Source organism: Halichoerus grypus, chromosome 15 (genome assembly GCF_964656455.1).
Source record: "Halichoerus grypus chromosome 15, mHalGry1.hap1.1, whole genome shotgun sequence".
NCBI classification, from domain to species: Eukaryota; Metazoa; Chordata; class Mammalia; order Carnivora; family Phocidae; genus Halichoerus; species Halichoerus grypus.
Window position 1 is genome coordinate 912218 of NC_135726.1, and position 27082 is coordinate 939299.

Consider the following 27082-nt stretch of genomic DNA (forward strand, 5'->3'; position numbering starts at 1 on the left):
GAGGGGCGGCCCTGCCCACCCACCTGCTCTTTCCTGACAGGGTGTTTTTCTTATTTTGCTTACAGATCGAGAAGACGGGCCCACGATGTCCCTGCCCCACGGCCGTTTTCATGGCTGCTTAAAGTGGTCTATGGTCTGTCTTTGTAAGTAAAATAACAAAAACCGCAGCCTCCTGGGAGGTCCTCACCCCAGCAGCCTCTGCCCCGGGGAAGGCCACGGCAGTGCCCCTCACTGCCTGCACCCCCATTATTGTTGCGTCTGCTGTGTTCATGAGCCCTGCCTCCCTTAGAGAGAAGAGGGGGCCGGGGGCAGGCCCAGGAGAGCAGAGCACAGAGCCCCGAGTCAGACCCGAGTTCACAGCCGCCCTGCACTCACGAGCTGTGTGGCACTGGGCAGGTGGGGGGCCTCTCTGAGCTCCTTTTCCCCAACCACAGAGCAGGATGAATAAGGCAGATCCAGATCCCAGAGTTGTGAGAAGATCCGATGTCAACAGCGAGTCAGTCGCTTGGCCGACTCAAGGGCGGACCCCGGCCCGCCTCAGGCCCCAGCTCCCACCCCTCCTGGCCAGGTGACTTGGGCAGGTACCACACTTGTGCCTCGGTTTCTCCACCTGTCAAACGGCAGTCATCCCAGCACCTAGTGCCAAGGGCAACTACAAGGAGCCGTGAGATGCTGCTGGTCTCACACGGGGCCCGGGACACGCTGGGTGCTCGGTCGCCAGTGGACATTTCTGCCCAAGTCTCGGGACCACAGCTGAGGCCTGTGGCGGAAAGCGCTCGAGGGCCGTGCTCATAGTTCGTCAGCCAGCGAGTGCGGTCAGGTCAGGCCCTGACTCTACGCCAGGGGGCTGCACGGCCCGGGTGGCCCTGCGGAGCCCCCAGGCTCTGAGCAGGAGGTGACGTATCAGTCCTGCATTATTTATGTCCCGCGATACCGTTGTCCTTACTACCCTGTGGGAGCCGTGCCTGGCCTGGCTCTGGCGCCCAGCGTGTCCCCGGAGCCGCGGTGCTGACGGGGAGAGGGGCTGGCGGGAGGGGCTGCTTGTCGGGTTCCGCGTCCCAGCGCGACCCCCGCCCGGGCCCCGGGGCCGGGGGAGCCACAGGGGTGCTCGTGTGTGCCCCCAAACCTCAGCCGGGGACACGTGTGCGGTCTAACTTAGTAACACACCTGTTGTGGGAATGAAAGCGCTTGTGGCTGGGGGTTATTTTCGGCGTCTCTTTAGCAAGTTGCTGAGACTGCCCGGCAGCCCGCGGGAGGGAACACGGGCAAGCGAGGGCAAGCAGGCCACCGGGAGGACCCAGGCACCGAGGGCAAGCTGGTAAGAGAGCTGCAGGGAGGTCAGGCCCAGGCGGGGCCGGCAGCCGCCGGGTGGGGACCCAGGAGGTAGACACAGCCGTTCGTCTTAGAAGCCTCTGGAAGATCCAGACCCCGGTGACGGCCCAGCTCTGCTGCGAGGAATCAGCCCCCTGCTGTGGTGAGCTGAGGCCATCGTGGCAGCAGGGCCATCTCCTGGCCTGGCCGGGATGACGGCCGGCGGCTCTCATCACTCTTGACCAGGGCATCCGTTGGCTGGAGCTCACCAGGGAGAGAGAAAATTGGCACAACAATGGGGTCTCCTGCTCTATCGGAGGATCCTCCGGACAGCACCTCAGAGAGGGTGACGGACGGGGACGCTTCCTGCCTGTGTTTGGCGTTCACTCTCCATTGAAGAGCGAGGGAAGCCCCCGAATGAGGTGACACTCCGGGGCTGGTGTGTCCCTTCAAGGCCCTAGAAGGGGCTTCCGAGATCATTCAGACCAGAGGCAAACGGGCTCCAACTGCATGGTGTCTGCTGGGGAGGGGAGAGCTGACTTGAGTCCTCGGGCCCCGTCTCAGGACAGGAGGCCTTCAGCCAGTGGTTTCCAAACCTCTGCTAAGTGGTGGCCAATTATTGACAAGTGATGAGTGATCCCCCAACATACAGAAGCAATCAGGGTTAAGCATCCCCAGCTCCTTCTGGTGGTAGAAGGATAGCGGAGGTTCTATAATCCAGGGGAGCATGGAGCGGAAGGGGGCCGGGCACCAGTCCTCGGGTTTAGCCAAGGCCCATTTGCAAATGAAGGAACTGAGGCCAGGCCCCCATTCTCACCTCCCTGGGCTAGTCCAGGCAGATGTGAGGCCTCGGGCAGGATGCCCCTCCCAGCCAGGGCGGCTTCTCCTGCCCATGAGGGCAGAGCTGTGTCGGCTGCTGCTGAGGGCCTATGGGTGCTGGGGTCACCCCGCGGGGGGCAGGCCGTCTGGGGAATCCTATGGAGTGTGCGTGGTAATAGTGAGCCTTGCCACCTGCAGGCTGGGTGCCTGGCTCATGGCCAGCAGTCCAGTGCAGTGAGTCAGGGAGGGACATTTACAGGTGTCTCTGGCAAGCAGGTCCGTGGGGCAGAGCCAGCCGTCGCAGCTGGACGTGCGGGCAGCGTCTGGGGCAGGCAAAGCCCACCAGACGGCAGCCTCAGGGCTAACAGAGGGCACTCATCAGAGGGCTCCGGGGGCCAGGGATGGGCCGGTTCCAGAGCCCACGGGGGACAGTGCAGCCCCGGGGCTGGACTCAGTGGGAGCTGTGTCTCCCTGGCCTGCAGGGCAGGTGGAGGGGGTGACAAGGACCCAGGAGAGCCACAGCTGGGGGAGGGCTGAGGCCCAGGGAGGGGGCTGGCATGTGGGCTGCCCCTCCAGGCCGGGTGAGGCCAAGAGCGTGTGCAGAGGACACTTCCCAGGGCCCGGCCAGGATGGGCAGGGCGGGCGTGGTCTGGGGCGGCACAGCCACACCCCCAGCGGCCAGAGCAAGCAGGGTCAACGGCAGACACGCCTGGTGCTCAGCGGAAGCCGCTTCACAGAGCTGACCCTGGCCGCATCCCCATCCCCGAGAAAGGAGCTCCTGCTCCCCATCTCCACACTCACAGGCAGCCAGGTCTCAGCCATGGGTCCAGGAAGGGCCTGGAGCCTCGAGAAATTCCATCCTCAGGGTGCAGCAGCCCTGAGCTGCCCGCCTCCAAAGACTCCCCGGCTCGGCCCCTGGGCACAGGCCCAGCTGGACGGGGGGGCGTGGGCCTGGGGACCACAGGCGAGTGAGTGAGAGATGTCCATGTGCGCGTGCATCTGTGTGTATACATGGGTGCTATCATACACACAGGTCCGGCTGTGTGGGGCTGCATATGCACATGTGTGCGTGTGAGTGTACATGGCTGCGTGTGCATGTGTTCATATGTGTTCATGTGTGCATGCATGTCCGCGTGTGCATGTGTGTGTGAGTGTACATGGCTGTGTGTATGCATGTGTGTTCATATGTGTTCGTGTGTGCATGCATGTCCGTGTGTGCATGTGTGTCCTTGTGTGCATATGTGCGTGAGTGTACATGGCTGTGTGTATGCATGTGTGTTCATGTGTGCATGCGTGTCCGTGTGTGCATGTGTGTCCTTGTGTGCATGTATGTGTGTGAGTGTACATGGCTGTGTGTGCATGTGTGTAGGCATGTGTGTTCATGTGTGCATGCGTGTCCGCGTGTGCATGTGTGTCCTCGTGTGCATGTATGTGTGTGAGTGTACATGGCTGTGTATGCATGTGTGTAGGCATGTGTGTTCATGTGTGCATGCGTGTCCACGTGTGCATGTGTCCTTGTGTGCATGTGTGTGTGTACATGGCTGTGTGTGCATGTGTGTAGGCATGTGTGTTCATGTGTGCATGTGTGTCCGTGTGTGCATGCATGTCCTTGTGTGTATGTGTGTCCGTGTGTGCATGCATGTCCTTGTGTGTATGTGTGTTCGTGTGTGCCTGCATGTCCTTGTGTGTATGTGTGTTCGTGTGTGCCTGCATGTCCTTGTGTGCATGCATGTCCTTGTGTGTATGTGTGTTCATGTGTGCATGCGTGTCCGTGTGTGCATGTGTGTCCTTGTGGGCATGTGTGTCCTTGTGTGCATGTATGTGTGTGAGTGTACATGGCTGTGTATGCATGTGTGTATGCATGTGTGTTCATGTGTGCATGCGTGTCCACGTGTGCATGTGTGTGTGCTTGTGTGCATGTGTGTGTACATGGCTGTGTGTAGGCATGTGTGTTCATGTGTGCATGTGTGTCCGTGTGTGCATGCATGTCCTTGTGTGTATGTGTGTCCGTGTGTGCATGCATGTCCTTGTGTGTATGTGTGTTCATGTGTGCATGCGTGTCCGTGTGTGCATGTGTGTCCTTGTGTGCATGTATGTGTGTGAGTGTACATGGCTGTGTATGCATGTGTGTATGCATGTGTGTTCATGTGTGCATGCGTGTCCACGTGTGCATGTGTGTGTACTTGTGTGCATGTGTGTGTACATGGCTGTGTGTAGGCATGTGTGTTCATGTGTGCATGTGTGTCCGTGTGTGCATGCATGTCCTTGTGTGTATGTGTGTCCGTGTGTGCATGCATGTCCTTGTGTGTATGTGTGTTCGTGTGTGCCTGCATGTCCTTGTGTGTATGTGTGTCCGTGTGTGCATGCATGTCTTTGTGTGTATGTGTGTCCGTGTGTGCATGCATGTCCTTGTGTGTATGTGTGTCCGTGTGTGCATGCATGTCCTTGTGTGTATGTGTGTCCGTGTGTGCATGCATGTCCTTGTGTGTATGTGTTCGTGTGTGCATGCATGTCCTTGTGTGTGTGCATGTATGTGTGTGAGTGTACACGTGTGTGCATGTGTGTATGCATGTATTTCTTTTGTGCATGTGTGTGTATGTGTGTATGTGGGGCTGAGAGTACATGGGTATGTCTGCAGGTGGGTGCATGTCCACACGTGTGTGTGCAGGTGCATGTGTGTACATGTGTATAGGCATGAGTGTGTGTTGTGTGTGTGTGCATAGGAGTATGTGTAAGGATGCTGAGGCAGGGAGTAGAGGTGGGGAACGGAAGGCATGTGTTAGGGGTTCAGACCATGCAGGGAGCACGTTCAGGGGCAGGCCAGTGAGTGTGCAAGGGGCTCAGTGTGTGAACACAGGGAGCTGCCCGGAGCAGGTGCCCAGGCAGCTGGTTTAGGGGGCAAGGTGTGAGTGGCTGCTGGGTGTATCAGACAAGCCTCAGGACTCCCATGTGTGCCAACTTCCCTTCCCACATCTGGAGCCCTGTCCACTGTCACCAAGGGCCCTGGCAGCCCACGATCTCTGACATCTCAGGATCTGCAGACCCTGGTCATTGAGGCTCAGGCTCCTGAGGCCAGGGGACTGGGGTGCAGGCCAGGCGCAGGCTCAGCGAGGAGTAAGGTCTTGTCCCAGGGCATGGCATGGGACCCCAGGTCTCCACCAGTCCTGGGACACTGACTCCGGTGTTGGGGCCCTGGTGACCACTGGTGCTGCTCTTCTGACCCCTGCAGTGTGCTCATCACAGGGGCCTCCAGTCCCCTGCCTGTCCTCCCCACACAGCCCAGGGCTCCTGTGCATTCACACCCGGGTGTGGCAGCCCCAGACAGCAGCCCTCCAGGAGCCTCCTGGCCAGGATCCAATGCCACTCGTCCAGGGTGTCCAGGGCCCTCTGCCCCACCCCAAGCCCTCTCAGCCCAGGCAACGGGGCCTGTGTAGGCCATGGGGCAACACTTGGGGCCGTCGTGGCAGAGGTGAAGGTCATGGCCTTTCAGAAAGGGTGAGCCACCGATCCCCGGAAAGGGGGACATAGGCCTGCAGGTCCCTCCTGGAGGAGAAGCCTCTCTGCCTGATCCCAGCAGACACCTGAGCAGACTGGCGGTGTCCTGGTGTGGTGTCCCCCCCCCTCGCTGTGAGGGGCCTGACCATGCAGCCCAGAGCAAGGCCAAGGGGTGGTGCTGAGCCGGGCCACGCCGATCGTGGCCGCACGCTGGCCCAGCCCCACCCGCTGCTGCCCTGGGCCCCAGTCTGGACATCCATGCAGGGCGTCCGGTGCCCCCGCCACACCGCTGCTGGCTCCAGCCCGCGGCCTCTGTCAGCTGTCGTCCTCAACGCCCCCCTCCTTCCCGCAGTGATGAACGGCAGTCACTCGCCAACGGCCGTCAACGGGGCCCCGTCCACACCCAGCGGCTTCAGCAATGGCCCGGCCACCTCGTCCACAGCCTCACTGTCCACTCAGCACCTGCCCCCGGCCTGTGGGGCGCGGCAGCTCAGCAAGCTCAAGCGCTTCCTCACCACCCTGCAGCAGTTCGGCAGCGACATCTCCCCGGAGATCGGGGAGCGCGTCCGCACGCTGGTGCTGGGGCTCGTGGTGAGTGTGGCGGGCGGCAGAGGCCTGGTGGTCTGCGGAGCTGGGCCGTGGGGCTCGGCTGACTGCAGCTGTGTTTCCTTGCACAGAACTCCACGCTGACCATCGAGGAGTTCCATTCCAAGCTCCAAGAGGCCACCAACTTCCCTCTGCGTCCGTTTGTCATCCCCTTTCTGAAGGTAAGCACGCGTCCATCTCCCCCCGTCGCTGGGCCCTCCGCGGAGTCCCAGATCTGCTCCCCGCCCGCTGTGATCAGGCACCACTCTCGGCCCACGCTGGAAGGTCCCGCGTGGGAACAGCGCTGACCTCCGGACCCAGTGGTCTAACACAGAGCTCCCCGTCTCAGTCCTGCAGTACTGGTCAAATACACTCATCCTCTAGACAGCTATGCTTTGAGCACCCACTGTGTGCCTGGTCATGCATGAGGCCTGGGGACACGGTGGGAGGGAGCTCAGCCAACCAACAATGGCCACAGACCGGTGCAGATGGGGGGGCATTTGGTGCAGGCTGAGGAGGATGAGGGAGGGAAGCAGGTGGATAGCGGGGGACAGAGCCTCAGGGACAACAGGCACAGAGGCCCGAGGCAGGAGTGTGCCTGTTGTGTTTGGCGTGAGGCTGGATCAGAGGGAGGAGAGGGACAGACGGAGGGATGGGCGGCCGGATGGATGAGTGGGCGTCAGAGGGAACGAGGGCCGTGCGGCCCAACGCGGAAGGCCAGCAGTGGACCAGGGCCTCTGCAGGGGGAGGGCGGTGCCGGGCCCACAGCAGCATCAGCACGAGGGCTCGTGAGCCACGCAGGTTCCTGGGCCCCAGCCCAGAGCCCCTGAGTCGGAACCTGCGGCAAGGTACTGGGGGATTGGTGTGTGTACACAACAGGACAAGCGTAGCTCTAGACCCCGCTGGACCGCTTCTCAGGGCCTTCCCTCCACCAGGAGGATCTTGTGTCTCCCAGAGAGGGCAAAGGTGAAACGCTTCCCAAAGGGATGTGACCCTGTGACCCTTACTTCTGGGCCCCTCCGGGGATCAGGGTTCCACAGAGCTCACTTAGCAGATGCCGTCTGCCTGGGCCCTGCTCACCGGCGCGGCGGGCCCTGGGGGCTGCCTTCCGGAGGGGCTTGAGGACAGACTAGGCCAGATGCTCCCGGCTCCCAGCCCTGCCACTGGGCCGCTGCTGTCGGCCTGGCCGAGCTAGCTCACCCCTCTCTGACTCGGTTTCTGCAAACCTGCCATGGGCGCCATCCTCAGCCCACTGGGTGGGGGGCGGATGCTCGCTTCATGTCGGGGCATCCTCGTCGGGGCATTTAAACGCTCTGCGGACCAGGCATGCTTTGCAAAGCTCTTTGCAGCGCCCCTGCTGACCCCCCCGCCCCGCCGCAACCCTGTGAAGGGGGCGGTGCAGGAACGCCTACCGGTCCTGGCTCCCAGGTCCCCCTGGTAGAGAGGTGGAGTCCGGCTGGACCCAGGCCTTTGCAGGCAGGCCCTGGGCTGGCACCACGGTCCCGACAGTCCCTGTCAAGGGGACCCTAGGTCCCGCCCCACACCCGTCCTCTCCTCCCTCCTTCCCACCCTCCCTCCCACACCCTGCTGCGCTCACACCCCGAGCCAGGGCGCCAGGGTTTGGGCCCATCTGGCTGTCACTTGTAATTCACGGGAGCGTGGCCCTGCGCTCCCCTCCTTCCACTTACTGCTGACTCCACGCTCCCCATCTTTGGGGACACAGCGCCTGCTTACTCGGTCAGACCAAATACTTACGGCAGATGTCCCCGCCCACTCAGCTGCCCTTGTTTATCGGAGGAGCGGGGAGCGTCCGGTGTCCCTGCTCTGGCCCCAGCCAGGCCTGCAGCCCCCGGCCCACGGCGCCGCCACCCCCCCAGTGTCCTCCCAGACACACCCCAGCGCGCTGCCAGGTAGACCACGCCAGGCCCAGCACTGCCTGTGACGGAGCTCTCTGGCTCTGTGTCCCCTCTGCCCACGGTGGTCTCGAAGGGCTCCCGGGGCTCTCACGCCAAGACCGCTCCGTGCCTGTGACCCCACCCGGGGCTCGGGGCCAGCACACTGTCAAGGACATGGAGTCCGTCTCCCTGACATGGAGCTCCTGGGGTGCAGCCAGTTCCATCTGCAGGCCCTGGTGACGAGGTGCCAGCCAGAGCCCTGGGAGGGGCATCACCTTCCAGAGGATTCACCGTGGGGTGTGCCCTTGCGGGTGCCCGATGCCCTGCAGAAGAGGCAGGAACTGTGGCCCGCCTGGCTCAGACCCCAGCCCTGGGCTCTCGGACCTCTCCCACGGTGATCCCGTCACGGGGGCAGGAATGCGTGAGGTAACTCACACCCAGGGCGGGAGGACAGCCCCACTCGCAGATGAGACACAAGTCAAGTGTCTGGCGCAGGGTCCCAGGGCAGAGCCAGGGTGGGCTGACCGCCGGGCCCGCAGCACCCAGGCTGTGTGGGCATCTGAGGAGGCCCTGGACAGAGCCGCAGAAACACCACAAGCCCTCGCAAACGGGGGTCACGGCTCAGCCAACCCCATGTCGCACTTGTTTGCGCAAACACTGATTTCCCTTTGGCCTGAGTCCCTGCCTGTGAAGAAGGTAGTTCTGGGCCCTCCTGCCATGTCGGTGTTCACGGGGCTCTGGTGACCAGCGCAGCCTGTCTGCATCTGGGTGGCCGGGCCTCCCCTCCCACAGTGGGGACTGCTGCCCCAAAGGCAGCAGCCGCCCCACAGCCCCCGCCCAGTCTTCTGCCCTGGGGCTCCCCCTTCCCCTCGCCCCCACCAAGGGCCCCGAGACCCCCGAACCCACTGCTCAGCCTGACACCATGCGTGGCTACGTGGTGGGGCTTTCCGGAAGCTGGGAGACGCTGCCCCACCCGGCCGGCCCTCCGCCCGCAGCCCCGGCTCCCAGCTGGCCCCAGCCGGCCGGGAATCCAGATGTTTCCACAGCCCTAACAGCGACCAGCCGGCCAGCCGGTGCCCCTGCGGTCCCCGCCCTGCTGAGCCAGCCAAGGGAGGCCATTCGGGAGGGGGGGCCGGCAGGGGAGAGGGAGGATGTTTGGCGTCTTCAGACCTCCCGGGACCTCCTTTCCCAGCTCATGCTCCTAACGTGTTCGACAGATGGCGGGCTGGCCCCCGTTCAGCTATCCAAATAGAAAAACAGGCCTTGCAGCCGGCTCTGCTTGACAAAAACGCATCGGCTGCTTGATCAGGTCCGGGTGGACGCGCTCAGGGGGGCTGCAGAGGCAGAGGCGGCCACTCTGAAATGCCATGAGAAAGTTGGGGGACTGTATTTATTTACAAATACTTGGAGCTGCCCGCTCTCCCAAGCAGCCTGCCGCTGAGCCCCCACCCCGCCTGTGCCCTGCCGCGCCACGAGGCTCTGGGAAGACGGTGGGTGGCTGCAGGAGCCCGCCTGCCCCCCAGCGGCACACGCAGGAGGTGGGGCTGGAGCAGACGTGGGGCGCAGTGGTTGCACGCGGCGTGGCGGGTGGGGACTACACCTGGATCCCGTGCCCTGTCCTGGATGTGTCCTCCTCCCCGCTGTGCTCTGTTCTCCTTCCCATGAACGGGGAACCAAGCTGTCACGTGTGTCCACGGAGGGTTGTAAGGACCGCAGGAGGTGACAGCTCCAAGTGGGGTGGGCACGCGTCCAGCGTGGTGTGGGCTCCAGGCTGCTCAGGGCTGGGCTGGGCACCCCCGGGAGGTGGGAGAGCTGGGGATGCACACTGGGGTCTGGGGCACACACGCGGGGTGCTGCTCCAGCCCCCCCTTTTACAGTCAGCTGTAATGGAGAGCTGGGCCTCAGCTCTCTGCTCTGCACGGGGGTGATCTGGAGCTCCCACAGGTGAAGGCAAGGAGTCCTGGTTATGGTCCCCTCCTTGCCCTTCCCCAGGTGCCCCCAGGGCAGGAAGCTTGGTGAAGTGGGAAAACCCCAGCTGGGGGGCCAGGATCTGGGCTCGGGGTCCCACTGCACCTCAAATCCGTGTGCCCACCCCCCTTCCCAGATCGCAGTGGAGAGGCACAGGCCCAGAGAGGGGTGCCGCGTGCCCGAGGTCACAAAGCAGGGCCGGCCGCCAGCCGTCGCGCACGCCGAGCCCTGGCCCCCGTCGGCCACGACCGCAGTGCCCTCTCCCCCGATGCAGGCAAACCTGCCCTTGCTGCAGAGGGAGCTCATGCACTGCGCCCGCCTGGCCAAGCAGACCCCCGCCCAGTACCTGGCCCAGCATGAGCAGCTCCTGCTGGACGCCAACGCCTCCTCGCCCATCGACTCCTCCGAGCTCCTGCTGGACGTCAATGACAACGGCAAGAGAAGGACACCTGACAGGTGAGGGGGGCGGGCTGGGGGGCGGGACAGCGGGCGCCTGGTGCCAGGGCTGGCAGCACGTGGGCCGACCTCCTGCTGCGTTCCGTGGCCTGCAGCTCGTGGCCGAGGCCATCAAGCCTTGCCTGCAAGGCCGCCGCACGGGGCTGGGCACGGCATCCTGACCACTCAGATGGCCCCTGGGAGGACAGGAGGGGTCAGGAGGGAGTCTCTGTGGCAGACACTGCCTGGCTCTTCGCTTTGGGCTGGATGAGGACCTGAGCGTCCAGGCACCTGAGGTCCCCAGGCGCTGGGCTGGCCCTCAGTGTTGGCCACAGAGCTGGGCGCTTGTCTGGCCACTGGAGAATGCGTGTCCGTCTCCTCACTCCCTCAATGGAGGCTCCGGCTCCCTGGCCCCTGGCCGCGGAGCCCAGAACCAGTGGGCGCTGGAGGCTGGCACGAGCCCCAGGGGAGGAGGGAGAGTGGGGGCCCGGCCTCGTCCCTCCCCCTGCGTACCTGTCTGTCCTGCCCGTGCCTGTCTCCCTCTCACCCCTCCTGCCTGGGCTTCTGTCCACGGTTCGTGGTCTGTGACCTTGCCTGCTCTTTGGGTCAGGACCAAAGAGAATGGGTCAGACCGTGACCCACTGCACCCCGACCACCTCAGCAAACGGCCGTGCACCCTGAGCCCCGCCCAGCACTACAGCCCCAGCAATGGGCGGCCCCACCCCACGCCGCCGCACTACCGCCTCGAGGACATGGCCGTGGCCCACCACTTCCGTGACTCCTACCGCCACCCTGACCCCCGGGAGCTGCGGGAGCGCCATCGGCAACTCGGTGAGCAGTGCGCCGGGGAGCAGGGGCACGCGCGGGCCTGCACGGCTGGGGGAGAAGCACAGAGCTGCGGCGAGCACGTCAGCATGGGCGAGATACGCTGACCCTCCTGGCCTTGTCTGTGCAGGAAGGATGCTGAGGAAATGGGTATGGGGAGAGGATTTGAGTGGGGTGGGCCCTGCGGCCCAGAGGGAAACCGCACCCTGCTGGGCTGTGCCCCTGAGCCTTAGGGAGGGCCATCTTTCCCAGACCTCTGTCTTGGGTCGCGGTGGGGGGCCTCCCTCCCCCAGGGGAAGGGCTGTGATCGCAGAGGTGACTGTCCCTGGGGGCTGGGCAGGGGCAGATACAGGACCTGAGGGAACCTAGAGAACCTAGGGGGGCACTGGCCACTGGCCAAGTACACACACGGGGTGTTCAGCCTGGATGCTGCGGGGCCCTGTGTCCAGGGCAGCGGGAGGCTGGGGTCACGGCCAGCCAGGAAGAGACCCCCTGTTAGGGTGGGCATGTGAGCCACAGTGCTGCAGCTCATGCCTCCAGGGCACTCCCACGCTCTGGGCCCAGGCACCCCGAGGGAAAGCACATGCCCCCCTAAGACTCACGAGCCCTCATCGAGCACCATTTAGTACACACACCCCGTCCTGCTCTCTGAGCGGGATGAGAGCGAGCCCCACAGCACCAAACCACAGTGAGTGAGCTGTGCACGGGGGCGGGAGATGCAGGGGCCCGGACCCTCTGCGCAGCACCAGATCCCCACCCTGCCGCCTCCGGCTCTTCCTCTGTCAGCTGATCTGACGGGAGTCCCACCTCTCGGGTGGTATGAGGAGCATTCACACGGGGCCGGGCAGACGAAGGGCTGGTAAGGAGGGCAGCGTCCTATCCTTTCCCCCGTTACAGGGGCAGCAGGCCCCGATGTTGATAGTATGGGTGTGTGGTGCATCGGCAGGCCCATGTCACAGATGAGGAGGCCCAGAAACCCCATGCATGTGCCCAAAGCCTCCTGGCCACGTCTGCCCGACCTTCTGACCCACTCTGTGTTGGGGACTAAGAGAGGAAGAGGACCAGCCCACACCCTGGGGGCCCCCCAGCATGTTGGGGGGACAGCCTGGAAACAGCTGAGGGTCCCAGGGCACCAGTGGGGGGCCCAGAGGCAGGGTCAGCAGAGGCCTCACCCCGTACAAGGCCATCTCCCCGCCCCCACCCTGCGGAAGCTTCCAGGGCCTGGGCCCAGGCAGCAGGTGACAGCGTCTGGCTCCCTGCAGCCGGGTCGGGCAGGTGCTAATTCCCACCCACTCCTGCTAATGCAAAAATAAACACCAGCTGTCGGGCAGATCTCAGCCACTATTTTGGTTGGGGTATTGGCGTGGCCCGGGTTCCGAGGGCGGCGGCGGGGGCGGGGGCGCTGCGGCCTCTCACTCCTGCTGCACTTCGGGGAGGCTAGGAGACCCTTTGGGGCTGGAAAAGGCCTACACAGAGAGACCCCAGCCTGGGCAGCACTGGGCAGCTCGGGGTCACCTGGCGTAGGCTCGGGGCGCCACGGCAGGGGCACCCAAACCAGCGTGCGGCCAAGAGCATTTGATATGTCAGAAACCACATGAGGACAGGCACACACTGTTGCACTGGTATGAATTCCTCAGCTCAGAGTGGTTTTGTTTCTCATCACCAGCTGGGGGGACACCCCATTGTTTCAGCCTCTGGAGCTGTGGCAGCCAGCAGCTGAGGGCACCGTTGAGGCTTGGGCTGACCTTGGGTGACCTTGGGCAATCGCATGCCCTGAGCCAGCCTCGGTGTTCTCATCTGTCGGATGGGAGTGACAGTGGAACCTCCCTTGGAGGGCCCTCCCCTCCTGTGCACCCCCAGAAGGTCGGAGGGTAGGGAAACGGACACGGCGTGCTGAGGGCGGGACCTGGGGATCAAGTGCTGGGGTGTCAGGGTTCGCAGACCCCACTCTCTCCCAGGGTGCCCCACTTGGACCCAGCAGATGAGCCAGAGCACAGCCTCCTGCCCAGCTGGGCTTTGGCCCAGGAGACGTAGCCAGTTTCGGGGACAGAGTAAACAAGGAAGCGGCCAGGACGGTCTAGCACGTGGATCTGTGTGGGGCTGAATGGATTCTGAAGGGCTCGGGGCTGCTGAGGATGGGGCCTGGGACCTGGGCTCTGAGGGGTGTGTAGGAGTCCAGCGGGCTGAGAGGAGGTAGGACAGCACGGGCTGGAGCCAGGCAGCTGCCAGTGAGCCCCTGAGGGCTTTGGAGGAGTGGCGAGGCCGTCAAAGTGGGGCCTGAGGCAGCCTCCACGGGCAGCAGGGCAGGAAAACTGAGCTATGCTGGATTTGCAGACAGGGAGGTAGGGGAGGGATGGCCAAGCCTAGACTGAGGGATGGGGACCCATCTCTTCCTCCCAAACATTGAGTAGAGGCCAGGCCTGTTCTTGACCTCCCCACAAAGGCAGTGGACAGAGGGTCAGTGCCCAGGGTCCCCCTCCTCACCCTGTCCACTTCCCTCACACAGGCAAAGCCAAGCCCCAGGACTGAGACTGGGGTGAGGGGCGGGGCCTGGGGAGCACAGGGCGGGACCTGGGGTGAGGGGCGTGGCCTGGGGAGTACAGGGTGGGGACTGGGGTGAGGGGCGGGGCCTGGGAAGCACAGGGTGGGGCCGGGGACCCTGAGGGGGGGGCAGGCTAGGTGAGGGGCGGGGCCTGGAGGGCACGGGGCTGGGGCTGGGGACACAGGAAAGGATATTGCCTGGGGTGAGGGGCGGGTCTGGGGGACAGGGGGGCCTGGGACACGGGGCGGCCACTGAGCATCCACACCCCTTGCAGCAGTGCACGGGTCCCGGCAGGAGGAAGTGATCGACCACAGGCTCACGGAGCGGGAGTGGGCAGAGGAGTGGAAGCATCTCAACAACGTGAGTGTCCAGGCCCAGGGCCGCACGACTCCTGGGGTTCCGCCCAGCCTGTGGGGCCCTGGAGCTGGGGGGGGTGGGGAGGTGGTGGGGGGGACAGGGTCACTGTGGGCTCCGCTTTGCTAGGCGCCTACCTGCCTCAGCTGGAACTCTGCTCCTGGTCAGCCCCTCAGAACCTTCCCATCTCTGCCCTACAGAGCCTGCCCTGTCTCCGGAGCAAGGTGGTTTGGTGGGGGTTGGGACACCTTCCACACTCTTTTTGGGGTTATCCCTCCCCCGCTTCCTTTGTGGAAAGGGAGCCCTGGCAGGTGTGGTCCCCAGAGGAGTTTAGGCCCATCTGCTGTCCCCAGGGCAGAACACAACCAGGAGAGTTGAAAGGAGAGCCCCAGACTAAAAGCCTGGTCTTCACCCCCCCACCCCCATGCTTGGTGCCCTTCCAGGCAGTGGGAGGCGATTTTCACACTGTGGCTCTGAGCTCACTGTGGCCAGCCCTCGTGGACAGCGGGCTGGCCCAGGCCCAGGGTGTAGGAGAAGCTCCCTGGACGTCCCCCACACTGAGCAGCCACACCCAGCCCCGCATGCTCACCACCGCCGCCCGCCCGCCCACAGCTTCTGAACTGCATCATGGACATGGCCGAGAAGACGCGGCGGTCGCTCACGGTCCTGCGGCAGTGCCAGGAAGCTGACCGCGAGGAGCTCAACCACTGGATCCGGCGCTACAACAACACTGAGGACGCCAAGAAGGGCCCCGTGGTTGCCACCGCCCGGCCCCTCGACAGCTCCGTGGGCGCAGAGGGGTCTCAGCTAGGTGTGTGCCCAGGGGGCAACACGGGGGCGGGGGGTGCACTGCAGGGGCGCCAAGGACCGAGACTAGCACCCCCATTGTGGCACTACAGTAAAATACAACCCAAGAGTTTCCCTGGAAAAGGAGGTGCCTTTTCTGCTCTGCGTAAAGATACGCCCCGAACCACCAGAAGCCCAGACTTAGGGAAGATGACCACGGAAACCGAGAGAAGTCCAGGACAGGCCCAGGTCCCAGCCGAGTCCAAGGTGCTCCAGAGCATCCTCTTTGCTGACATTGCCCTGCCCCACACCAGCAGCGGATACAGGGTTTCCACCCAGGGGCACGTCGCGGGACCCCCCCCAAGGGCACGCACCATGTCCCCCTTACCCAGCTGAGTATGGCCCTGTTCTGTGGTGACGCTGGCATCCGTGTTTCAGACACCCACCGGGAGTTCGTGCCCAGGACCCTCTCTGGCTACATGCCCGAGGAGATATGGAGGAAGGCTGGTGAGTGCAGTTGGCCGGGGGGGGGGGGCGGCGTGGGGGGTTGGAGGGGTGCCCTCCTTGCCCTCTCGTCTGCATGGGGAGCTCAGGTGGCAGAGCTCACAGGGCTGTCCGGACCCTGCAGGAGGGGTGGGAGTGCACTTAGTGTTCAGGGTAGGACATCTGCCACCTGACATCTGCAGGGAGACGAGGGTGCTGCTCAGCAGAACAGAGCAGGTCCCTGGGTCCTACACGCACACGCATGTGCACAGACACACGCGTGACAGAAAGTGAGAGCTGGCGTGCCTGTGGCCTTCCGGGTGTGGCATGGAGCGGCGTGCGGGGGATGCTCCCTGCATCGTGGGGACACACTGTGGGGGGGGCTGGGCAGAAGGAGGAGCCAGGGGGCAGCTTGAGAAAGAGAGACGGGGAGAGGGGGCGCAGCTGGGGTGGCGCCGGTGGAGAGAAGCAGCAGGGTCCCTGACATGTTTTGATCCGTGGATGGAGTCAATGTGAAGTGTAAGGAAGAGGGAGAAAATCGCAGCATCTCGAGAGCAGAGAGAGGAGAGCATCCCACCCCAGGCGCGGAGGCCAAGGGGCCACAGAGCGGCTGCAGCTGCCTGGAGCAAGGTGGGGGAAGGCCCAGGCCCGGACAGGAGGATGGGGTCCTCGTTTCCCTCGGCCTGTCCCCTCTGCCTCCATCTGGCCCATGGTGGCCCCTTGGCGACAGCGACGTGGCGCCCCGGTGGTGACTTGGGGGACCGGCAGCTCTGCCACGCCCAGCACAGAAGGCTCCCTAGGAGGAGCCCTGCTCCACACCACCCAGCCCCTCACACCACTGCAGGGAGGGCACTGCTGGGGAAACTGAGGCAGGCCTGAGCGGCCGAGGGCCGTCTGCCAGGGCTGGAGAGCACAGCGGCACCCAAGCAGACGCTCCGGCCTTAGGCAGACAGCTCAGCTCACGACAGCAGCACCACGGACGGCGTGCTTCTCTCCAGACCGGAGCAGGCTGGAGGCCGCAGGTGTGGGTGACGGAGGGCTTTGGGATGATAAGAATGCGGAGCCCTGGACGGGGCATCCCCTGGACTGCTTCCATACCAGCGACAGGGAAGCCGACTGTCCACGGCTCTGGTTCTCAAAGCGGGTGCCCACACTGGCAGCATCAGCCTCACTTGGAACTCGTGGGTTCCAAGGTTCTTCCTCCCCACGCCCGTGGCGTCCACGTCAGCGGTGGGCTTGGCCACGCCCTCCAGGGCAGTGCCACCGCACACCCAGGTCTGGGAACACTAGGGTAGGGCCAGGCTCGGGAGACGCCCCCACGACCAGGCTTGCACACGTGTGCCCGGCCGCTGGTGCCCAGGCCCCGCCCACAACACAGGGAGGCGCGGCTGGGCTGGGCCACGGGACCACGGCCCGCGTGTCCTTTGCAGAGGAGGCGGTGAACGAGGTGAAGCGGCAGGCGATGTCTGAGCTGCAAAAGGCCGTGTCGGACGCCGAGCGAAAGGCTCACGAGCTCATCAGCACAGAGCGCGCCAAGATGGAGCGGGCCTTGGCTGAAGCCCGGCGGCAGGCCTCGGAGGACGCCCTGACCGTGGTCAACCAGCAGGAGGACTCCAGTGAGGTAAGGCCACCCGCCTGCCCCCCACTCCGGCCCCAGCCTCTGGTCCAGGCCCCGAACCCTCCCTCTGTCGCCTCCCCGCCTCACGACCTTAGGCAGCCGGCAAAGTGGGTCCTGTGGTGTCCCCGTCGTGCTGACGTGGACCCCGAGGGCTCCAGGGGTAGGTGGCTTGCCCTGGGCCGCGCCCCAGGATGTCATGGGCATTATTCAGACTTAGGCTGGCAGGCGCCGAGCCCATGCTCTTGCTAACCAGTGAAAGCTGGGGGCACGGCGCGAGTGGAGACTGCGGGGGTGTCTAGAGGGCCTCGTCAGCTGCCGCCCGCACGCATGCGTGCAGGGGCCTGAGCATCACGTCGTGCTGGCTCCTGGGCATCAGAGGCTGGGCGGGGTCCGCAGGGCGGGGGCAGGGGGTGCCTCTCCTCCTCGTCCAGAAGGACTCTCACGTCAGAGGAGTCGGGGAGGGGGAGAGGTTTTCCTCTGGAACTGTCCTTTGGAAGGGGACTGGTCTCCGGACCTCTGGTATGTGTGTGCGTGGACGGGCCCAGAGGGTCAGCTCGTGCGTCCGCAGCAGCTGCTGCGGCAGGTACTCCGAGCTCCGGAGCGGCGGGCGGGGCAGAGCGGGCAGACCGCACGGAGGCAGGTGCCAGGGAAGGCACCAGGGCGGTGACATGTGAGCAGAGTCCTGCAGGAGGTGAGCGAGCCGGGCAGGGATCTGGGGAGCAGAGCGAGGAGGGAGCAGCAAGCACCGAGATCGGGGGCACGCTGGGCGGAGTGAGGACCGCAAGGAGGCCGGTGTGGCCGAGCAGAGCGAGCCAGGAAGCCCAAGAGGCTTCAGGGCCAACGAGACACTGGGCCTTCCTCCTGGGGCGGGCGTGGGCTCCCCGACCCTCAGCCTGGCTGCCAACTCGGGTCTCTCCCAGTATCCCTGCCCACCTTCTGCTCACGTGCGCGGCTGAGGTTACCGCTCGTTCCACAGAAAGGGAGCAGAAGCCCCATGGCCGGGGGCAGGGGGTGCCTGGCCGTGCACCCTGCACTGGAATCTGGCCGTCTTTACCCAGCCAGGGTGCACATTCTGGGGTTGAGCCCAGGTAAACCAGGAGGGCTTCCTGGAAGAGAGGACAGGCCGTGGCTGCCTTCCCTCCTGAGGACCCCGCGGTCCTGTAAATGCTGCGTGAGCCTGACTGGGGCGGGCTGGAGCTGTGTGCCTCGGCGGTGCGCGTCCAACCCCCAGAATGGCCCAGCCAGGGGGGCCGTGGCCGCTGAGGGCCGCCCCGGAGCTGTGGCGGCATGATGCCGCGGCCGGCCCGAGTGGGGGTGTTGGCAGCGTGTGCTGCCCCAGTCTGCGGCCGGGCTGGGCACCTGGGGTTCGGGGCCCAGCGTCCGCCCTGCGGCCGCCCGCTGACCATGTCCCCCCCCACCCAGAGCTGCTGGAACTGTGGGCGCAAGGCCAGCGAGACGTGCAGCGGCTGCAACGCGGCCCGGTACTGCGGCTCCTTCTGCCAGCACCGGGACTGGGAGAAGCACCACCACGTGTGCGGCCAGAGCCTGCAGGGCCCCGCGGCCGCCGTGGCCGACCCGGGGCCCGCACAGCCCGACGCCGCGGCCGGCCTGGGCCCCTGCCTGCCCGCGGGTGCCGCCAGCCCCAGCGAGGCCAGCTCCGCGGGGCCCTCCCGGCCCGGCTCGCCCGGCCCCCCCGGCCCCCTGGACGCCGCGCCCCGCTGACCCCCCCACCCCGGCCCACGGATGCCGCGCCCTCCGGCCCCGCCCGGCCCCCCAGCCCGCCGGCCGCTGCCCCCGGCCCTGGGAGCCGCTGCTGCTACCGCTTCTCTCCAAAAGAAAACAGAACCAACAAAAACTGCATCAACGCAACTTCCTCAGCTACCTGACGGTCTCACGCCACGACCGCTCCGAGCGTCCTCAGAGACCCCCACCGAGCTTTAGCCGGCGGAGCGGCCCAGCCGGAGCGTGACCGGCTCGCCCGCCGCCTGTCCCCCTCCCGCTCGCGCGCCCCCGTTTTCCTGTCGTTATCACCCTCGTACACTTGCTCTTTAACGAAGAAATCTGTTTGGTGGCTTCTATTTTCAGTGAAGAATTTTGGGGGGTTTTGTGCAACAGACCTACTCAGAAGTGGATAAAGGAAACGGGGGTTTTGTCCGCTTCCTGCTTAAAACGGGAAACAGAAAATTGACATCTTACAGCTGGAGGTCTGAGCCCCGTGGCCCAGAATCCACCCCAGGGGCGTGGCCGACGCGGTGAAGACGGTAAGAACGATTTCAATTTCCAACTCGAGAAACGTTTTTCGGAGTTTTTTTTTCCTTTAACGTCAAACTCTTTGGCTTTAAGTAGAAATCCAAAAAGTTTTTAAAAAAAAAAAAAAGAAAAAAGAAAGGAAGCATACCGGTAAACTACCTTACCAGCTAGCCAGCCAAGGACGCCGGACACGCCTCTGCTCCAAAGGAAATCCAAAAAGCAAACACAAGAAGTCGAAATCCAAAATGGTTTTGTCACTGCCAAAGTATCCTATCCACGGTTTTACTCCACTCTTGGATTTGTTCAGGTGTCGTCCTGTTCTCTTGCTTTGATTCCGTGTTTGGGGTTGTGGGGACATTGGGGTTTGGAGGGTTTCACTCAACAAGAGGCCCCTTGGGTTTCTCTGCCACGACGGAGGGCTCCCCACCCACGTGCATGCATGTCCGCATGTGTCCGCGCGTGCGGGGGCCACCCCCGTCTGTCCTCACGCCCTCCGTGAATTCTCATCACATTGCATGTTTTCCACGTGTGAGAACGCGCTAACGTGTCCTTCCCAGGAGAGAGTAACTCTGAAGCCAGACTGTGACAATCTTTTGGGTTGATTCTTGACTGCGTCTCAAAGCTTGAGGAGACAGCATCCGGGCCCTGGAACTGCTGCTTCTCCATCTCTCCTCCTCTACCTCTCCTCACACCCCACGAGGCCGCCCGCCGCCACCCCGGCCCCGGAGTCTGCTGTCCCCACTCTCCTCTCTGCACACAGTTGCAGAAATAGAAGGAAAGCTACAAAAAGAACGCCCTCACCAGACCTGCTGGAGATTCGGTCAGCTGCAGAGAGCCCCGCGTTTCTGTCTAGCTGCTCCTTGGGGGCACGGTCTCTCGGACCCCCCAGCCCTGTCCCCTCACCCCACTCAGCTGCCCCAACCATCTCAAGGAGGAAATGAAGGAATAAGGAAGCCCTCGCGTGTACTCCGTGGCAGGACCCACGGTGGACGCGGCCCGCGGTCTGACATTTCCTGGCATCGCGGTGAGAGAGTCCCAGGACTGCAGTGCAATATGGGGAGTGACCAGCTACTGAAACCGGGGCTCCTGGGGGCCCCACCGAGAGGCAAGAAGTCAAGAGTATACGCTAATGTGAATGTATATAGTCCTTGCAGAGGTCCAAATAATGATGTTCATGGTGGTGATAATAAAGAAGGGATGTTTGCCAAATAAAAACAGAGAGAAACCGCGGAAGTATATAAAGCTTAGGAAGTAGATTTTCAAAGAAATTGGAACTGTGGTCCTGTGGGGAGCAGTGGGTTTGTGTGATTGCTGTGATTTTTCCAGAGCTGTAGGAATTCATCGTTCGGTCCTGGGAGGAAGGGTTCCATCCAGGGGCCGCAGATCAGGTGCCATCCCGAATCCTGCCTGACGGTGGAACCTGCCTTCTGGAAGTCGAGATAGACCCATCTTATCCTCCAGAAATGTCCCCAGGCTCAAGCCACGGGTCCGTGCACCTGTCAAAGGTTCGCTTTCGTGGGTTTCAGAAAAGCAAGGACCAGTTCGGGATTTGGGCTCTCGATGAGACTCTGGAATCCCACCTGTCGTGTGTTCAGGCTTCTGTCTTTCTCTCTGGCAAGCGCCGAACCTATGAAAACAGTAGTTTTGGATGTGCACCTTGGAAGCAGGTGTTTTTGGACTCTGTTCGCCAAGGTTGTATCCAGAGAGCGTCTGCCCCAGGTACACTGGGGGTCTGGGTGAGCAGGTCTAAGGCCCCGATGACCCATGTCCCTGACGTCGGGACTGGAGGGAGGCCGCTGCTCTGAGGCAAGGCCTACAGGAGCCCTCACCTGGGACCAGCTGGTTTGCTCTGCCAGCCTGTCTCCCTGCCCCTCACAAGGCCTCCCTCTGGGGACAAGCAGGTGCACCAGGGAGCGTAGCATGTCGGCTGGCTGGGGGCGCCCCTGCCACACCAGAGGCCGAGGGTCCGAGATGGGGCAGACCCTCCCACCCTAGCTGTTGGGAACAGGTCACCCTCAAGCCAGCTCTACAAGGCCATCTTCCCGGTGTGGTTCCCACATCCATGTCCCGTATATCAAAAAGCCAGCCTCCAGGGGGCTGCAGTAGCCTGGCACGAGCTGACCCCAGGCTGAGGGATGGAGCCCCTGCAGGCTGCGAGCATGACAGGATCAGCGCATGGCAGCCGGGTGGGGTAGGGGGCCTGCAGTGAGGAAGCTGAGGCCCGGAGCCCGCAGCAGGGAGGCACCCTGGTAAGTGCTGTGTCCGCCAGTGCCCAGCAGCTCCTTCCACCCAGGGAAGCCTGAGAGGGGCCCTGGGGCTCGGTCCATGTTTTGGGGGCTGGTGTTCCTGTCCGTCACTGTGCTCAGGCCCCATTCGGCCAAAGACCTCACAGCAGAACCAAACACAGGATCGATAGCTTTGGGGAGGGGCTGTGGCAGAGTTTCTGTTGTAGGAGATGGGCTGGAGTGTGCACCTGTCCCGTGTAAAGAGGGGCTCTACAGAAGGGGATCTAGCCTCCTGCCCTCTGCTCAGAGACTGTCGTGCCCTGCTACCTCCTGAGCTTCTGAACCACTGGCCAGAAGGGCAGCGTGCAAGGGTCTCCTTCCCACCGGCCACCACCACACAGGTGACCCAAACCCTCAGTGAGATGCAGATGCTCATGGGGCCTCCCTCCCCCTAAATCAAACTAAAAGGGCTCCTCTCCTGTTCTGAGCCCAAAGCTGCCGCAGGAAGGCAGAGCGAGACTGGCAGGTCAGGTGGCAGCCAGAGCTCCCTCGTCCAGAGCCAGGCCGCATACGGTGCACAGACGGGGGGTGTGGGGGCCAACGAGATGGATGCTGGCACCCCTAGGCCCTCTCACTCCCCAGTGTGTGACCCCTCGACCTTTCCCACCCCCTCCTCTGCCTCCCCTGTTTCCCATCCTGCCCTGGACCCAGGCTGGCCTTTCCGTTAGGACATGTCACTGTCCCCAGGTGGTGTCTGGCGGGTGTCCGAACAAGGACCAGTGCTGCCTCGTCCACGTGTGAACAGGTTGGCGCACCCCAGACCCCATCGGAATAGAGGGTCCCCATCCCCACAGCTCACCAGGACCAAAGGGAAGCCTCAGGTGTTACCAGGAGCAAAGAGGACAGATGGAGACAGCCTTGGGGGTCCAGAAGGGTCAGGGCCAGGACAAGAGGAGCCAGATGCCCAGGCAAGGGGCTTCCCCATGGGATCCACAGGTGGAGCCACTCACTAGAGGCCTCTAGAGCTTCAGCAGCAGCGGGAGATGGACGGGAGAGGGGCTGGGAGGTATTGGTTTTAGTTTCATCTCAATGACATGGTGGAAAGAGATCAGGACAGGCCCTAACTTTCTCTTTTGCCAATTTTCCCAAATATATCCTCAAAATGACACCAAAGTCCCTTCATTGTTATCCACCCATCCTGCCTGTTCCAGCCTACTCTAGGCAGCATGTCTGGCCATTACTCTGCCCATCCCCCTAGCCAACCTACAATTGTTTCTTGATTCTTTTATTTCATCAGCTCACCCTTCTGACCAATCAGTCATCTGTCTGGCCATCCATCCATCCACCCACCCATCCATCCATCCACCCTCCCATCTACCCATCCATCCATCCACCCACCCACCCATCCATCCACCCACCCACCCATCCATCCATCCACCTATCCATCCATCCACCCATCCACCCACCCATCCATCCATCCATCCATCCACCTATCCATCCATCCACCCATCCACCCACCCATCCATCCATCCACCTATCCATCCATCCATCCATCCACCCATCCATCCATCCAACCATCCACCTATCCACCCACCCACCCCATCCATCCACCCGTCCATCCACACATCCTTCCGTCCATCCATCCATCCGTCCGTCCATCCATCCGTCCATCCACCCATCCTTCCGTCCATCCATCCATCCATGTATCCACCCACCCATCCATCCACCCATCCATCTGTCCATCCATCCACCCACCCATCCATTCACCCACCTGTCCATCCACCCGTTCACCCACCCATCCATCTGTCTATCCATCCATCCACCCACCCACCCACCCATCCATCCACCCGTCCACCCATCCATCCATGTATCCAATCATCCATCCATCCATCTATCCACCCACCCATCCACCTATCCACCCACCCATCCATCCATCCACCTATCCATCCATCCACCCACCCACCAACTCACCCATTCAGCCAAACACCCACCCATTCATCTGTCCATCTATTACTCTATCCCAGCTGCCAGTTGATTCCACCCTCCCCCATTCAAACTTTCACTTAATCACCTCTCTCTCCACCATCCACCCCAATACATACCAGCCACATAGCTGTCCATCTCTTCTCCAATCTAACCCACACAGCCATGCCTCAGTCCATCCACCCTGTCCACTTCCATCCACTGAACCCAGAGTAGCATCACCAAGTCCCCCAGTATTCCAAAGCAACAAGGGCAATTTGGATCTTCCCATGACCTCGACTGCCCTAAAGGAATCTGCCTGTGGGCTCAGCAAGCCTCCCCAGTGCCTCAACCATTGGTCCAGGCCTGCTCCAGGGACAGATAAAGCTCTGCTGCAGGCGTTGTGAGTAGACTGGACCAATGTCCTAGCAACAGCTTTGGCCAGTCTGGGCCAGCCTGGCAAGTGTGGTGGCCATGGGCCAGGAGCACTCATTGGGAGATGGCCCACACACCTGCTCAGGGGCCCTGTGACCAGAGCCACCAGTCAGGGTGAGCACATTCCCTGGCAAGACCCCAACATTGTGGGTGTCCTGTCCTTGTCTCCAAGAGTCACTGCCCAAAGGAGGTGTCCTCAGGAAAGGAGGGGGAGGGGAAGAAAGATGCCAGTGCTCCTGGAGCTCTTCTCCCCGGGTATGCATGGCTCGCTCTGCCTCCTTCCCACTCCCATCCTCCATCCTGGGCTACCAGACTCTGGAAATTAGCCCTTTAGGGCTCTGGAGAGCTACAGGAACAGACCCTGCCCAAGCTGAATTTGGTTGATGGCGTGGGCGGAGGGAGAGGGGAGCAGATCTCTGGGACACTAGAGGCCCCGCACTTCCTAGCCCCAGGCTCCCATGCCACACGGGATATTTTCCAAAATGGGACTGGGCGCAAGTTCCCCAGACGATGGTCCTGCTAGCAGGACTGGAGGAGAAAACAGAACACAAGGAGCTAGATTGGGGGTACATATCTGCTCCTCTCATCCATCCACCTCATGGATAAGGCCTGGGGAGCCCAGCGTCTGCGACAGCACCTATCTGGTCCCCCACAGTTCTGGAAAACTCCATTTTGCATGCTTTCTATTCCTTTTGTTTCAATTCAGCTGGCTGCTGGAGTGCCACCCCAAAGACCCCTTGTGGTACAACGTCGGGACTCAAACTGGAGCCTGTTTTTTAAATATTAGAACAGAGGCAGTGGACACCCTTGCTGTCCACAGGGACGAGGGGGCCCAGCCAGGCTGGCCTCCAGGGTGTCAGGCCCTGGGAACAGGCTCATGGGGATTGGATGGATTTTTCCTCTTCTCCTTTTTTTTTTTTTTTTTTAAACTCCCCAAAAGGAGTTGGAGCGAGTGTTGGTTCGTTTTCCTGTGACGGGTTTTCCTCAGCGCTGTGGAACCCATGGCATGCCGTCCCCGTTGTGTGTCCCCTGATGTGCTTTGTTTGACCTGGGTGCTGTAAGACGTCATGATTCAGGTCACGTCCGTTATCTGTGTCGTGTAATAAAGCCAACGTTTGCCATCACGGGGCTGTGCCTCTCCTTGGTTCCGGTGACCGCCAGGAAGCCGTGTCTGATGGGGGGGCGCTTTCTCGGTGCCGAGCAAGAGACAAGGCCCTGCCCCATGGGGGTGGTGAACAAACGGGTGACGTAAGTTGGGGTGTGAATGGGAATGGACCCCCTGGCGCAGTTCACCCACAGCCTCCTGTGCTCTTGCCACATGGGTGAACTTTCAAAAGCTGGGTCCTCAAGGTGATCTGGACGACCTTGGGCCCCAGCTGACACCCATGGCTTGTGGCTGTGCCGGGCATGTTCCACAAGACCCTAAAAGAGGACAGTGAGGAAAGGGACACCTTGACCCCAAGGAGCCAGGGTGTCGCAGCCAGGGTGTCCTGGCTCCCAGGGCAGGTCCTAGCCAGATTCGGATGCCCAGAACTTGGCATTCGTGGTGTGCTGGCAGCCCCTGGGAGGAAGGGGTGTTATTAATACTTGGGCTCCGGCTTGGAACATGATGTATTTGAAAGGCGTCATTGGAAAGGCCAGCATGGGGGCAAGTCTGTCCCCGCGCCAGGCGGCTGGCAGGAGCCCCAGCTGGGCCTGGTGTGTCAGCAGTCCCAGCAGAGAGCAGGCTGACAGCGTTTTTCCATTGCAGAGATCTGAGCTCAGACGGAGGCTGGCGGCGGAGGGGGGGGCCCGGCCTGAGTCCAGCTGGCTCTTGGCTTGGACACAGCCACCGTGGTGTTCTGCCTCCCACGTGGAAGTGGAGGGAAGGGCCCAGGCCAGAGGCCCTCCGTGGGGCCTCCGACCCCCAGGAGGCAGGGGACCTGACGGCCTCGTGTTACAGGAGAGACGGCTGTACTTCATCCTCATGCAGACAGCCTGGGGCCGAGGCCCTGTGCTCAGTGCAGACATGCATGCTGCCCTTGAGACACCGTGACCTGCCCGGGGAGACCGAGGGGGAGTCCTGGCGGAAGGAGGAGCAATCAGGGAGGCTTCCTGGAAACAGCGGTGCAGTGCATGTGCCTGTGTGGACTCGGGAGCGAGGGGGTGTGGCCGGCAAGGAGCGAGGCGCTTGAGGAGGCGTGGCAGCCGCCAGGGGCCAAGAGATTCCACCGGGTGGTGAGAGAGCAGAGCCTGGAGACCTGGGAAGAGGGCCTGGGCCCAAGGGTAGGGCAGCCTCGGCAGGCGCTCCCACAGGCCGGCTCCGTGTAAGATGCGGCTCCCCCCTTCCCAAGTCCCCAGGGAAGAGACCCCAACGGGCCAGTGTGGACCTACCAGCTATGGCCTGGAGTGGGGGGCTCTGGGCCGGGGTGGACAGACATGCCCAGAGGGGGCCCCCGTAAACACAGAGCAGGAGCTCCCCCGAGGCTGAGCCAGACTGAGGCCAGCCAGAGCAGCCGCTCCAGCGAAGACAGATGGAGGCCAGGGCACATGGGGACACAGGCCCACGGCCGCCCTCCAGGGGCGAGAAGTGAGGGGCCCAGGCTGGCCTGGAAGCCAGATACTTTACAAGTGTCCATCACAGATCTGCACCTGATTGTACGTTTGTGACCTGTAGTCAGGGCAGGACTCTGGCTCCCACCTGCCCTGGTCCAGAACGAAGGAGGGTGAGAGGAGTGTCCACGGGCAATGGACGGGGGTGTCAAGAGCAGGGACGGGGCCCTACCCTGCCCAGACCACGGGCCTCTGACCTCCTGTGGCACATGCCCTGCCCTCACCCCGCCAGGCCTTTGCTCACACTGGTCCCTCCACCCACACCGTCCTTGCCCCAGCCTGCCTGACCAGTCCCTCTAGGGCAGCCCCAACGCCATCTCCTCCAGGAGGGCTGTCCTCATCCCACGTGCCATCCTTCCCGCTTGTGCACACTTGGGGAATTCACTTCTGCCCGTGTCATCCTACCCGTGGCCTGCCACTGGAGGTGTGACCCTGAGCAGGTGTTGTGGTGAGCATGGTGGAGCTCATGCAGGAGGAGACCCTGCCCGGCCCTGCCTCCGCG

General features: G+C 62.9%; 1 protein-coding gene across 3 annotated transcripts in view; it reads left to right on the top strand.

Moving 5' to 3' along the window:
• CBFA2T3 (CBFA2/RUNX1 partner transcriptional co-repressor 3) overlaps nucleotides 1-25112 on the top strand; it is a 92085-nt gene extending 66973 nt beyond the window's left edge. For 2 of the 3 annotated variants that reach the window (XM_036119705.2, XM_078063372.1), the window contains exons 3-12: nucleotides 66-143; nucleotides 5978-6216; nucleotides 6303-6392; nucleotides 10348-10529; nucleotides 11119-11339; nucleotides 14150-14235; nucleotides 14842-15040; nucleotides 15454-15522; nucleotides 16929-17119; nucleotides 18539-25112. In XM_036119705.2, the coding sequence (XP_035975598.2) occupies nucleotides 66-143; nucleotides 5978-6216; nucleotides 6303-6392; nucleotides 10348-10529; nucleotides 11119-11339; nucleotides 14150-14235; nucleotides 14842-15040; nucleotides 15454-15522; nucleotides 16929-17119; nucleotides 18539-18838 (1655 nt within the window). In that variant the 3' untranslated portion in view covers nucleotides 18839-25112. The remainder of the gene's footprint in view (nucleotides 1-65; nucleotides 144-5977; nucleotides 6217-6302; nucleotides 6393-10347; nucleotides 10530-11118; nucleotides 11340-14149; nucleotides 14236-14841; nucleotides 15041-15453; nucleotides 15523-16928; nucleotides 17120-18538) is intronic. The other variant, XM_078063370.1, reaches the window with a different exon arrangement.
• The last annotated feature ends 1970 nt before the right edge of the window (nucleotides 25113-27082 follow it).